Source organism: Hetaerina americana, unplaced genomic scaffold (assembly GCF_022747635.1).
Source record: "Hetaerina americana unplaced genomic scaffold, ioHetAmer1.1.p SCAF_5, whole genome shotgun sequence".
In the NCBI taxonomy this organism is placed as follows: domain Eukaryota; kingdom Metazoa; phylum Arthropoda; class Insecta; order Odonata; family Calopterygidae; genus Hetaerina; species Hetaerina americana.
Window position 1 is genome coordinate 16,058,009 of NW_027287095.1, and position 14,999 is coordinate 16,073,007.

General features: G+C 38.0%; 1 protein-coding gene across 1 annotated transcript in view; it reads right to left on the reverse strand.

The window, feature by feature from the left end:
• The window catches only part of Cog4 (conserved oligomeric Golgi complex subunit 4), a 42,169-nt gene that overhangs the window by 2,224 nt on the left and 24,946 nt on the right, over positions 1-14,999 (reverse strand). Inside the window, exons 8-12 of the mRNA XM_071592415.1 lie at positions 12,700-12,992; positions 10,309-10,657; positions 8,850-9,185; positions 4,312-4,497; positions 784-1,049 (exon numbers count right to left, since the gene is read on the reverse strand). Of these exons, the coding sequence (XP_071448516.1) occupies positions 784-1,049; positions 4,312-4,497; positions 8,850-9,185; positions 10,309-10,657; positions 12,700-12,992 (1,430 nt within the window). The remainder of the gene's footprint in view (positions 1-783; positions 1,050-4,311; positions 4,498-8,849; positions 9,186-10,308; positions 10,658-12,699; positions 12,993-14,999) is intronic.

Sequence of the window (14,999 nt, forward strand, 5' to 3'; positions counted from 1 at the left end):
ACTTGTTACACAAAATTTTGCTTACTGAGCGAGTTATTTTTGGGCACAATATTTTAGCTCATTATGCAAATCACTCGCTATCTGAGGTGCTCGCTAAGCAAGGTTCAGCTATAATTAATAATATATGGTAACAAAATGCATCACTTTGATCAGTTAAAAGATTATCTTTGCACCTCTGCAAGGCAAAGTTAATGAAAAGTCTTGAAATCATCTCCTCTTACAGCTAATTCTTAAATTTACAGTTGTTCATTTAGAAATGACTTTTCTTCTTAAGTGGAATTGAATTACTATTTGCACCATTACAGAGGATGAGTTTAATCTGATTATGGGATTTTCACAGTAATCAAATTCAAAAGAGTAAACACAACATTAATATTTAACATCATAACAATTTTTTTAATTTTTGCGGTGAGATATAAAACAATCATGAAATCATACGTACATAAATTATAAAAAATACATATAAATATATTTTTCATGATTTAAACCTGTTGAAGGACGAGGAATGAAAGAGTAGCCCAAAACTGCAAATGTCTAATTTAAATGACCATAATCAACTGCCCACTATAAAATGAGAATATATACAAGAATTCATAATTGGGACTTCATTGTGCACTATTTGTCAATAAAATATTGCTTTAGTCATTTAAACAAAGGAGGCACGGCTAGCATAGTGAACTCCCATGATCTCTCAACCATGCCAGTCACAGAATGCACAACGGAATGCAGTTGAAATGGGTCCAGAGAGGAAGGGAGGGAGGGTGCCCCCGTCAACCTACGCACCTTAACGCCAGCACCTTCCTTACTTCGGCTGCACTCAGTTGCCACGACAGGGGTGGCTGGGGTGTACCTCCAGGCAGCACTCCACTCCCACCCCTCATCTCGCTCACTGCTGTCCAATAGTCACTCACTTCTGACACCTTCTCCAGGTTGAGCAGCGTGGCCATCTGGGAGAGGCGCGAGAACTTCTCTCTCACTGAGCCCGTCATTTTGCTTGTGAGGAATGAGGTCAGGGCCCTCACTTCTCGGTCCAGGAGCAGGCCGCCCAGCTGAGGAGAGGAGAGGGAGGAGGAGGACAAGGGGGCATGAACCAGGACTCCTTGGCTCCACACCTCTTGCCATTCATGCACAAACACGCACAAAAAGCTTGAAATCATTAAATAGACAGAGCAACCATGCACTGCTTACATGGAATGCACAAATGCCACAATTCCACCCGGCCTTCAAAAACTTTCATAAATAAAGAAAGGACGACCTATACCAACCGAAAACACTTGGTAAACATTTTTTTTCAGTGATACAATAACATGAAATGCAAGTTATTCTCTCCAATTACATAAATATTCTCAAGCAAATAAAAGCCACATTCAATCCAAATATGCAGTATGCATACGTACTTGAGTCGTTCAATAACTCCATATAAAATCCAAAAGATAATAAAGGAGATTATGTTTACTCTTGTAGCATTGGAAAATGTTTGCTTTTAGTATGACCCATCTCTCACTAGACTGCCGTTAAAATTTCAGCTATATGCCTCCCCTGATTTCAGTTTCATAGTCCATTGAAGCAACAACCTTTTGTTCATTCAGAAAATAGAAAAAAATGAGTTTCCTGCAGTGATTCAACTCTTCTATTTAAAAACATTAACACCAAAAGACATCTATTCTAAGGCAATGCTCATGGAACATCTTCTTCTGTCTGAGTTTGCGACCTTTCACAATTGAGTATAAATTTGCCTGCACATCCACAAAATATGAAAATAATTTGAGACAATTGAGTGGAAGTTACTCCCTCCTAAATGATTGAATAAATCTATGATATAGTTTTGAGTCATCAACGAATCAAAGTTTGTGAAACAGTTGAGGCAACAGGCATATTACAAGTCACAGTGTTTTTAATTTTGCCCAAAAATTTGGGTGCAGGAATAATCTTTGCAAGATGGGTGCTGCCTTTGCAGCACCCATCTTGCAAAAATCTTCATCTTTGCTCGAAAATAAATCCTATCGTTGGTCCTATTTGGAGGCTGGTTTGACACTTTTCCAAATGATATATTCCACCAAAAAGCGAAGAAATCAAGGAAAAAGTCCTCATTTGTCAAAGAAAAAAATTCTCTTATATCAACACAATGCCTGGTTGCACACTTGCATAGTTTCAATGACGAAAATCGAAGAATTGAAGTTCTAATTACTACGACATTCTCCGTATTCACAGATTTGGCCCCCAGTGACTTTATTTTAATTTCTAAACTTGAAAAAATGGATTGACAAAAAACCATTCATGTCGAACAAGGAGATCATCGTCAACACAAATGTATATTTTGAGGACCTTCCAAAATTCTAATTTCATGGATGGCTTAAAAAATTTGGAGAAACACTAGAAAAGGTGTATCAAGCTAAAAGGAGATTATGTTTTAAAAATAAAAAAGATCTACCCAAAATAAATCGTTTTCTCTATTTTTTCTACGGAATTGTTGAACAACCCAAGCATTATGTATGATTTAATTCCCATTAAAAATAAAGACATCACTAATCTTTATTGTAATGCATCCGGAACCAAGAAGATAGACTGCTACTGGTATATAATGTGCAGTCATTGCTTTGAAAATGTGAGAAATTTGATAGCAGGTTACATATAGAACAAAAATACCCAGGATGACCTCCAATGTCCCACAGATATAGAAGAAAAACTAGAGTACAGTAGAGGCCTTCTTTTCATCAATTTGACTTTTGGCTCCTTTTTCTAAATTCCATGCAGACTATAAAATGCCTTTTCCTTGTCATGAGAATGGGCTCCATTTGAATGCTTGCTACAACTCCTTATTGAGTTAAGTTTACCTGTTTTTTATTGGATCATGATTATGGTAATATTTTATGAAGATTTTTTCGTTTTCCCAAGCAGCTAAAAAGTATTGAGGTATTCAGGGGGCATTTTTTTACCTGGTATAGCCTTAATAAAAATGAAAGACTAGAGTTTTCCGTCTATATGATAACCCTTAATGAGATTATCACTGTAAAGGCCTAAACTCACCTTTATAAGACTTCTGAAACTTCATGATTGTATTAAATTTTCCAAGAGATTCAAAGGAAATTATTTGATAAATTATCATTTTACATTAAGGCAATGTTTTCTTGCGTAGCATATAATAAATAATGATTTGCTACCATTTAAAAATAATTAAAAAGGACCAAGATATTATATTTCCTGGTCCATACGATGCATTGGTGCATAAGACGCACCCTGATGTTTTGGGTTAGAATTTGCAAAAAATACTTGGATCAGAAAGAAAAGGATCTTTTGATGTTAGCGTTTAACAAAAAGGAAGTTGTATTGTTACATTAAAAAATTAGCAGCTACACATATGTTATCTTTAATTCATCATCACTAGGCCAAAACGCCTTTCAGCTGCCTTGTTCCTGTGTTCTGAAGCATAATTTACAAATTTAAGTTTTAATGCAATACTGTATGACAATCTTCTCTTCTAAGATCCCATGAGGTTATTGTCATTTTAACTTTTTAAGCGATGCTTAGGTTCTATAATTATTAACAAAAGTTGTATTAAGAGTAACCACTTAATATGCTTTTACGAGACTTTCATACAACTTAAGGTTGAATGCCTGTAGACTACAAGTAAATCAGGAGAGATATTATTATATTAGCATATAATGTGCATATTTATTAGCGGAGGGCGGCATCACTGTTAGCCCATAAATTCCTTGGGGATAAGGGAATTTTTTAGAAAGTACTTTCAGTGAAACATTAAAACTCAGTTGCTAACTATTGTCTCAAAACAGTGATATTATCAAACTTTGAAATTAGGCAACCATTTTCTATGCCTGATGCAGTAAAAAGTACTTATATATTTATTATTAATTTTATTTATTATATATTTTATATTTAATTTAAATATTTTTTAATATTTAATTTATAAATATTTCACATTTAATTTAATTTATTTATTATTATTTCATCTTGCTTAATTAATAGTAAATATTTTTCTGGTGAATCGAGTGGCACTTATATGCCAAAATTATAACCATGTCACAATGCTCTAATATTACTGATTAGAACTGAATTTTTCGTGTTTCTCTGATTGAGAGAATATTTAATGAGTTAATTCCTCAAGATTTTCCTTTCTCCATCTGATCAGTAAGCATTTATTTGTACTAAAACTGGTCAGCCTCTAAAAAAACTGACCTCTCGGTAAGAAATACTTTTTCCCGGTCCCAAAGAGTTAGTTATACAGAGGTTTGACTCAACAAACTCTCCACATTAATTGATTTAAAAAGACCTAATTTAAAATAAAGCACTTACTCGATTGAACTGTGACTTGAAAATCACTTTCTCCATGCGAGCCGCTAACTCAGAGGTGACCATGGTGATGAAGAGATCAAAGTTGTATGGAGTGAGCGAGCCCTCAAAGGATGAGAGGAGTGATGCAAGGTTGGACAGCAGGCCCCCGACAAATGAGTCCTCTCCCTCCAGCACGAGGAACTCCTCCTACGGGCACCAGCGCAACAGACCAAGCAGAGAGGAGACAAGCAGACCACCAAAGTCAGTTTCAGTTTTGCATATTCTGGACCCAGCACGGCCCACATCTTGGTCAAAGAATCAACATGCTAGTAACTCCCAACAAACAGTACACATTATTGACAAGCAGAAATTTGACATTGTAAAAATCTTTCACCTTGACTAGGATTCAAACTCAGATTCTCTCAATTTCTGGCTGACGGTTTCAACCAATGATGCTACCAAGGAATACTGGAAATTTCTTTAAAGGATTAAGGCGTTATGATGAATTACTGTACATTCAATGTCACAAGTGATTGCGAGTGTGCACATTGCACCACAGTCCATGAGGTTAAAACTTAATTTCTTTAACACAAAAGTATTTTCCTCTGACAAATTCAAAGAACTGCGGCCAAAGAGAGAACGTCTTGATCCTTTAAAAAAAGCCCCTAAAAGTTCACATTGGGAGAGGACACTATAGCTTGATTGGTCAAAGTATTTGGCTGGAAATAAAGGGGATCCAGGATCAATCTGTGGAATATCTGCATTTTGGTGCACAAATGACGCTATCAAAGTACCAGTTGAAGTATCTCACCAAAGTGCAGATTGAGCTGCAGCCCTACATGGTCCTACAAACAATGAAGGAAAAGGGACAAGGACCTCAAAAAACAATTCTCTGGCAAGTATGAGAGCTGGATGAAGGAGAATAATCTTCCACAGGCACACTGCTGAACAACACACAGTCAAAGCTTCAATTTATTTTTTTGAGGGCACCAGAAAAGAGCACTTACAATTGAAGTTTATGTGCCATTGAAATTTGGGTGATACATATTTTGAAAGTTTTTTTCACACCTTATGAATGATATATCTCCCATTTTTAGAATTAGACACCGGATTATAACGAAATAATATAAACCAAATATTTGTTTACACAATCAGGTGGGTAATTTAAATGAAAATGTCCCAACTGAATATTTTTAAGAAAGACCCCAAAATGAATACAAGTACTGAGTAAGAGTTTTGACTTTTGGTCAAACAAAGATATCATCCTCAACTTCATATCAAGCTTTCTATATTCTAATACACTACTTGGAGAATTTCCAACTTCTGTTACATTTTCAGTCTTTATTTTTATCAGACTGATCTAATGCCATATCAAATGAAAAAATATATAACTAAGGTCAAGGCAGTACTTTCATTTTAAGTAATTAAGGGCTGGTGTTATTGACTCTTTATCATCTCAGTCAGCCAGCCATCAGACAAGCATTGCTACATGCAGAATATGAAATTACAGGAGATCAAATTTTTAGCTTAACGTTGTCAGCATTATATAAACCCATTGCCTTTTGTTCACATATTATACCACCAAATTTCATTTTTGCTCTTGGTGATTTTCTAGATATTTGAAGTTTATAAAAGCTCAAGAAATGGCAAAGCAATCAAAAACATCAACCTTTCACTGATCATTGACATGATTCTCTTTAAAATGGTCAAAAAATCCATATAACTATCCATAAAACAGTTCTTTTTTTTAAATATTAACAAGTAACAACCCTAAACATGGATTCATTCACTTCCAGACTTAGTATGAGGGACTATAAACAACTCTATGATGTCTAAGAAAATAAAATTTATAACTCAAGAAAGTACCGGGAAAAAGTATGACTAACTAATGGATGGGAAATACCACACTTCCACACCAAGAGGAAAGGGTGCAGAAAAGGAAAAAAAGAGGAAGTTTGTCCACAGTGCACCACAGCAGGGAGGACACAAGCTCATGGCAGCCTGCCATGCGAATGCACGACGCATGTTCACAGCAGCAAAAGGGTTAAAAATATATTTCACCTAGCTAATCCTAATTAATGTATTTACTGGAAATGATTTTGAATATGCCTTTAAGATTCACATTCACCTGATTAATAAAGCCATGCTCGACTCTCCTAAATAAGCCATTGTCACATGCCTAAATATATTGAATGAAAAAAGTACCTGAATATAATTCATAGTTATGATTCAAGTTGCAATGACTAAAACTGGAGATTAATATCAAATTTAGACTCCTCTTTTGACAGGAAATCATCCAAGGATTCCAAGGAAATTTTGCAAAACATTGCCTCTTCTTCAATCCCAGCATTTTCTTAGTAAAATGCAAAGTGAAGGTAGCTACTGCATCAGAAATTACATTAAAAACATGAAGACGAGCCTAACACAATGTCACCATGACCTTAACTAAATGACAAGTTCATAATTAAATATTTAAAACAACTATTCATTGGAAAATTGAGCATCATCTTCATTATATGTAAAAAAAAACCCTGAGGCACAATGCAAAACATTCAAAGTGTAAAATCATTCCCTTGATAGGGGTCCCTACCCATCCCTCAGCCTTATCACCTTCAAGGCAAATGATTTTTAAACTTGGAAATCCTTGCAATGTAATACCCATTATTGGATGACTTCATCTCCCACAATTTCTTTGAATTTATCCCCTAAGGCACTTAATGAAATCTATCTCTAAAAACCTTCACTCCATTAATATGACTTTTCATAATGCTGTCCAACTACAGTTTTTTCTCAATGTAATTTCTGAATATTCAGTCAGTTTCACTCTCCACAGTTAAACGTACATTAGAATATTTATCATCATGAATAGCATTATATCTTTCTATTCTGCTAAGACTGATATATTCACTTTCTTTGAAAATGGTATTCATGCACAAATTAATACTCAATGCACATGATATTTTCCCCAGGCAGTTTGATCTTCAATTTCATCAAAATATACACTGCCATGGCCTTTGTGTAGGAAAAGATTTTCCTTTTGTAAGGCTCATCTCTCACTAGATGGCTGTTAAAGCTACATGCATCATGTGATTAAATTTCCATTTTGGATTGAAGTCGCAAATTTTTATTTAGACAAATAGAAAATAAGAAGTACCATGTGGCAAATAAACACTTCTATTCAAAAGGCCTAATATCGAAAGAGATCAAAGACAAGTTGGTTGAAGTTCATGGCACATCTGCTCCAGTCTGTGTTTGCCACTCTCTACAGTGGGTTAAGCGAAAATATCAAGAAATAACACCCTCACTTGGCAAAGAAAGAAATTATCTCCCATCAACACAATGCATGGGTGCACACCTGCACAGTTTCGATGGCGGAAATTGTGATATTCAGGTTAAAATAATTACAACATACAAGTACTCAGTATTCACCAGATTTGGCCCTGGGTGACATTTTTCTCAACTTTTCTAAACACCAGGAGAAGTGTAATAAGCTAAAAGGAGATAAAATTGAAAATTTAAAAACATATGTTCCCAAAATTATTTGTTGCTTGATTTGTTCCCTAAGGAATTTTTGAAAAACCAACATACCTCGGATTCATACACTACGTACTGGCAATGAGGATCTTCTACGAATGCACCTATTTTTCTTTTAATCATGTACCAATCTTAAATCTCCAATAATTTAACTATGGCAACAAAATTCTTAGCATATATTTAATAATTACGAGGGTAGGCTGAAAATAATGCACACATGCTTGTAGACTACCAACAAAATGACCTTCAGAAGCACTCCTGGTGGCATGTGGAAGCAACATTCCCCTGCAACATGCCTGCTGTGGAATGTTACTTCCACATGCCACCAGGAGTGCTCCTGAAGGTCATTTTGTTGGTAGTCAACAAGCATGTGCTCATTAGTTTTCAGCCAACCCTCTTTTATCTACAGCTGTCGTTTTCAGTGACCTTTGGCTATAGACTAATCCCTTCCATCCCTTGCAGCATTGGTGAGATACTTCACCTGGTAGCATACTGTCACAACACACACTGTCATTAATTTGCCAAATGTGACCATAATTGTACATATTTTTAACAGTGGTTAGTACTAGTATCAAAGTACCAAGAAGTAATTGAGATTCTTGCTCTAGGTGGTAGTACTTCAGCCCTAATACCTGAGATCATTGCCCTAATACTGGCTCCTAGTTTTCTAACAGCAGGTACCATCTCTTGGTAAAAACCAATTTAATGAAGCAATATATATATATTGTAAACAAATAAACTTATAGCTATGAAAAGTTATAGAAAATATTTGATTAAAATTGGATCACTGAATTGGAGTTTTTAGGTGAAATGTGGTTTAGATATGTAAAGTTGAGCATTGAAGGTTGCTTTAAACAGATGACATCTCAAAACTTAAAAATAGGTAAATTCAAGAAATATTTTATTTAAATAAGAGTATCCGAATTCAAAGTTTCACAGTAAATTTTTGAACGTGACAGACTGCACCCTAGTGCTAATCACGGCTAGAGGGAGAGGCACCGAAGAGAGCCTCATCTCCACCTCACCTCAGACGGCGTGTGGTTGTGGGTGGTGAACGCATCCACCCAAGGTGCAATCCGCGGCTTGACAGCACTCGAGCTCAGGTGGTGGGCACCTATTTTGCCGAGGTCCCGCAGTTCGGCCACCACAGTTGACAGGCCCTCCACCAGGCAGCTCTCCAGCTTGGCCTTCTCACTGCCCTGAAGCATGTCGAGGGGAGATGCCCCGGGCCCTGCCCTGCCTTCTGGTGGTGGCTGGGGCTGCATGCTGGTGGCCGCCAGCGTTGGGGGGATCTCCTCCAGCAGGGTCCTCCTCAGCGTCTCCACATACTCGACTGCAACATCTGCGTCATTGAAGTGCGCCTACAAACAAAGGTGGGACTCTTCAGAGAAGGCAGGGGTTTCAAGTTGGCACGCATTCCGTGGCTTTTCATAAACATCTAGAACTGGGACTTGGAGTAATTTTTATATTATTTACATTTAAATACTTGAAAATATCCCCACTTAACCTTTTAAACCCGATATTTAATCATGCGGGGGGCACATGAGCAAATGCAGTATTTCCCTCAACTGTTTCATGGTAAAGGAAACTGCCTTGGGCTTCACACTTTCTGAATTACCTTCGTGATAAAGTAAAGGAAATATCCATTCCACAGGATTATTTTAAGAAGCATAACTGCTGTTTCAATGCTCAGGATCCATGAATGCATGGCCAATTTACATTAACATAATCCTGTACAATTGCTGTCTTCCCATCACCCTTTTCTGCAGTGGTAAGTCAAGGAAACAATTCAGGGATCATACCATGCACCATCTCACTTCATGCTTGTTCTTTAAGCTATTCATTTATTCGCTCTCTCTATCCTTCTGGTGAGACGGTACCTGGTGGTCTTCAATTTGATCAGTGCGTTTCCATGGCATTATTTATGTCCCATTGACATTGGGTTTTATTCCATTGCATTCTTTTCACCATTGCCCTGTAATCCCTCTTTTGCCCCTTCTCTCAATAACTTTCAAATGTTTCTCTCGAAGTTACCCTCATCATTCCACCTGCTACTTCGGGATATGGTTGATCCGGAGATGACCCTTTCCTCTTACAATATCCACCAACATTCCCTTTTCCCTTTCACTACCATGCCACACATTATTCATTACAACAAAGCAAGCCTTCAAATGATATTCTCTACATATATCCACCAGGTTAGAGTCATACCACCAGACTCTTTTATGAAAAGACAGAGTATAAAATCCAATAACAACAGGGAAAGTAATAAAGAAAATATAGTATTAATTTTCCACTAGATATCTAATAGAAAATTTATCATTACTATCTTTTCTTTATTATGCTTGAATGCCACTAAATGACGCCTGAAACTACTCAACAGAGAAAGTGTTTGGGACTTCATCATTTTCATGTGATTTGCATTTTTGTGCAAGGAACACTTCTTGAGGCAAGCCATCAAATTCATTGAGGTGCCACACTCACCAGGAACATGAGTCGAGCCCTATCTGAGTCAATGCCACCTGCGCCTCCACTTGAGGCCATTGAGGCACCACTTCCACCTATGCCGGCCAAGTGAGACACTCCGGAAGGGGAGGCACTCTGGAGAAGGAGGGAGGAGGAGTGGTGTAGGGCGGAGGAGGAGTGGTGGAGGGCAGAAGAGGCAAGGGCGTACACCTGGCTCAGGTCGAGGTAGAGGGATGTGGGGTAGCCCGAGCGTAGACGGCGCCGCAGCGTGCCACCAAGGCCTGTCTCGCCCACGCCACTCAGCAAGGAGCATGCCATGTTGATCACGGCACACGTGCCATCCAGGCTGCCACTAGAAGCCGCTCGCCTGCAAGTGTTACAACCATGATAAGTTCACTCAAAGGATGGGAACTATCAAAACAAAAAATATTTCCCAATTGTATACGTGAGGAAGGCACATTGGGGAACATGTGAGGCCTGTCGAAAAAGGAACCGACCTTGAATTTTCTATTTCACTATAGTGATGCTAGGGTGGCACCACTGTGCCCAGTGAGGAAGGCTGTGGTCAGCTTGATGCGCATGCTTGACCTTTTTCCCTGCCTTCGAAAGAGGCAGTTGGTTGCCCCCAGTGAGGGCCTTTCATCATATGTATGTGTTCATCGCTTTCTCTCAAGAGTGAGTTGATTTTGTTCGGTCGTCCAGTTATCACGGTCTTAAGAAACTCAGGATCCATCAGGTCAGGGTGTGTTGAAGATGAGAGCCACGGTTGCTCCAGTATGACCCAAAAGAATCAACTTGCTCTGTCATCTTGAGAGAAAGCAATGAACATATATGCATTACAAAGTGACTGGGCGACCAGCAGGCAGCCACTGCCTCACTCGAAGGTGGAGAAAAAGTTCACGCATGGGCATCAAGCTGACCACATTCTTGCCACCACCCTAGAATCCATATTGTAAGCGGGAAAATTCAAGGTCGGTTCCTTTTTCAACAGGCCTCATATTCTCACCAAGTGATGTGGCAGAATGGGGCCATGCTATGGTTGGCAGGAACCCATCATCATAGGTGTTCAACCCAGTTATGTTTTGAATGGAGCCATTTCCTTTTTTCAGACTATATTTACTCTTAATAGGCAATTATTTTTTAGATAAATTAATCTCTTTATTCACATAGTATTTCACATCAATAATTTTAGACTTTGCATCTTACTATACAGTATTTTACTCCAGAGTAGTTTTTTCGGCCATTAATTGTTCAAAGTTATGATTTGTGTCATGTGTGGTTCATTAATATTTAAGCACAATTTTATTGCTCAAGTTTCAATTTTTTTAAGTATACTAAGGGCCTTACTAAATGCTTACAATATCCAAACACAAGATTATGCTTGGAGATTATTTTCCAAGGTGTTAAGATAACAAAATAAGACTTAACAATCACACAAACAAGGCATACATACAATCACGGTTGTATCCCAGGAAAATATGCGTGAATAGGAGTAAACAGGATAACTAAGACGATGTTCTTAGTCTTGATATGAAGCACCAAACCAAGAAATATGCACCTAACTCTACATTTCAAACAACTGTATTAAATAACTTGATCAAATAAAGTCATTACAAGAATTCACACTACATTCATGTGGAAGATGCCAAATTTTTCTTGACTGAGAAAAGCTATGCCTTTTCCCACCTCACATTATTATAGCCCTTTGTTTTTTCAGCTCTCCCTGAGTAATAATTAATGTACTCTCTCAAAGAAAAAAAAATGTTACTGGGATCTAGGATGATTATTCTTCTGGTGGTTGCCACACCTCTGGCACTTGGAATTGCAGGGTTGTATCATGGTATATTAAGGATACATTTCTTGTATCCTTACAACAGGGGCAGGAATAGGTGCCTACATATGTACCCTATGGCTTCCTAACCAGTTTGGACACCCTTCAAGATGGTGTCCTTCCTACATTAAGCGATTCAGGCACCTAGCAGACGAGTATGGACAGTTTAAATATCATGAAGGATACACATTACGGATTCTTCAAAACTCTAGATTGAATAACAATTACTATTAACAATGGCAGTTACTGCCTACATATATTCACAGTGGGGTTATAATAAAAAGACAGTTGAGGGATGTGGTCTGTTCCACAATCAGTCTGAGCACTCCTAGAATGATAAGAGAACTGATCCTTATGTTTGCCAACACAATAATTACTCCTATCCCATGGTTTTATCTTTCTCGGAGTGAACATGAACGCAATCCCTGCAAAAGATTAGTTCCATCTGTATGGAGTATCTATCATTGGTAAAAAATGCGCTTCACTTATTCCAGGGAGGTCAGAAGGTCAGGAACGGCCTCACAAACATCTAAACGCAGGTGATGTGAAAAGGGGGAGTGGACTGCTTTGGCTCTCACCGGATGCACTTGCGGATGATGAAGAAAGTGTCATCAAGCATCGATGTGAGTGGAGGGGAGGTGTCCCCCTCTGGCGAGCTGCCACTGCTGCTCATGATGAGCGAGTCCATGGCGATGGCTTTGGCCACACTCTCCTCCAGGTAGTAGCGCTCCAGCAGTGAGTAGTTGCCCAGCAGCTCCTGCATGGCAAGGCACAGCCCCCCACCCTTCCCCGGCCCCAGAACGCCACTCTCCAGCTCCTTGACCTTCTCGGCGCGTGCCGCCGCATCCACAATGCCCACTTCCAAGTCATTCTGGGAAGGCCAAAGAGTGGTCAGGGGTAATCACACCATTACTATACACATGAGATGGCTGAATTTATTAGTGAATGCAAATTATAACGTTTGAAATACATTTGGCCATCTGGAATTGGAGAGCAATTACTCCACAGGGGAAGGTCTCCAAAGGTAAGGCAGGGAGGGGATTTCAAGAGGATCTACTAGCAGGGCAAAAATGCTAGATTATTCACGTAAATGGATGTATGATGAAGAACAATTAACTGACAAATGCAGAAAATATGTTTGTGATAAAAACAAGAGGTGCATAAGGAAACTCTCCTTTTCCATCTCACGTGATTATTTCAAGTTCCTTTTGCAATAGAAAGTAGATTTTTTAAATTTATTTTTATTTTATAAGGTAATCTACCATTTAAGGTAGGTTTTTGGATGGACACAACTACCAAATAAGTATTTCGCGACTCCTAACAAAAAAAAAACCCCACATTCTACTCTGCTCGCTCAAAGTCCCTCTTCATCTCTTGAGTACTTCCTTCCTCCCTTCATCCCATCCAACATCCCAATCCTGTTCCTACCCTTTCCTCATTTTCCTAACATTCTCCCCTCTATTACAGTCTTATTTTTCAAATATTCAGCCATTATTATAAGGATGGAATTACAGATGTACATGAGCCCGGGACTATCATAGCAGGATATATTTTCTTCAGAAAGTTAAACCAATCATGCTGCCAGGAACACACAAATGACTGGCAAAGGACAAATTACAGCAAAGGATTGATGATAACAATTCATATTAGTCACATTACACACCAATTAAAATAATGCAGTGTAGACAGTCAATGACTTATTTGTTGCATACAAAGTAAAACTTTTGTATTTGGTCTCCCCTTGAAAGGAGAATATGAAATTCCCAGGGCAACTAATGAATGCTAATGAATTACGATGTATGGGAAAGTATGGATTACACTTAAGTGTTTAAACTTAAATATTAAAAACTATTGATAACTTTGATTTTTAGATAAAAACTACAAAACTTAAAAGAGGCCAGGTATTTCAAACATGGATTTTTTTGTCAACCAATGTTTCACAGCCTTTAATTATCTTTACAATTGTTATTTTATTAAAATTACGATGTGCTTTGAAGAAAGAAAGAGAGCATGATGGATATTAAGCAAAAGGACAATCTTCACACGGATAATCAGAGTTTACTGTAATTGTGAAAATCATCATTCATTGGGAGCGATGTGATATTCCCACATTTGTCTCAAAGCTCTTTTAACCAAGCAATGCCACCAAGAGGCTTGCCTTAATGAAAGATCATAGGAGACTGAAATATTTTCAAGACAATAATTCTGATGCCCTATTATCAGAGTGGAGGAGATGAAAGGAGTGATGACCTGGGCCTCCACCTCCTTCCCTACCTTTCACTCATGGGCGAATTGCAAAATGCATGGATACCACCCTCCTAGCCAAAGAACCCAAATGGCACACATGCTGCATTGGCACTCGGCAGGAAATGAGTTTGCAAGTGCATACATAGTTGCATAGTCATCACCAGTCATTACAAATACAATGGACTACTCTTATGAATTTGAATTTTTGCTGTGCTACAAAGTTCTCCAAAATCACTACAGACACGCCCACAAACCAGCATCACTCAGAAAATAGCCCTTGATTAATGCCACGTAAAAATTATTACATATTCTAGATTGACCCTTCGTGTAACTGCCAGAAAACACAAGACTGTGCACTTCCAAAATGTGTGTGTATTATACATAGGGTCGTTCAATAACTCCATGTAAAATTCAAGAGATGGCTCTCATAGTATCAGATAATGTTTGCTTTTAGTAAGCCTCATCTCTCACTAGACTGCTGTTAAAATGTCAGCTATCCTGTGTTTCATTTTCTTTATCAATTGAAGCAACACACTTTTTTTACTTTAGAAAAATGGAAACAATAAGCTTTGTTTGGTTATTAAACACTTCTATTGAAAAGGCTTAATACCAGAAGAGATCAAAGCTGAGT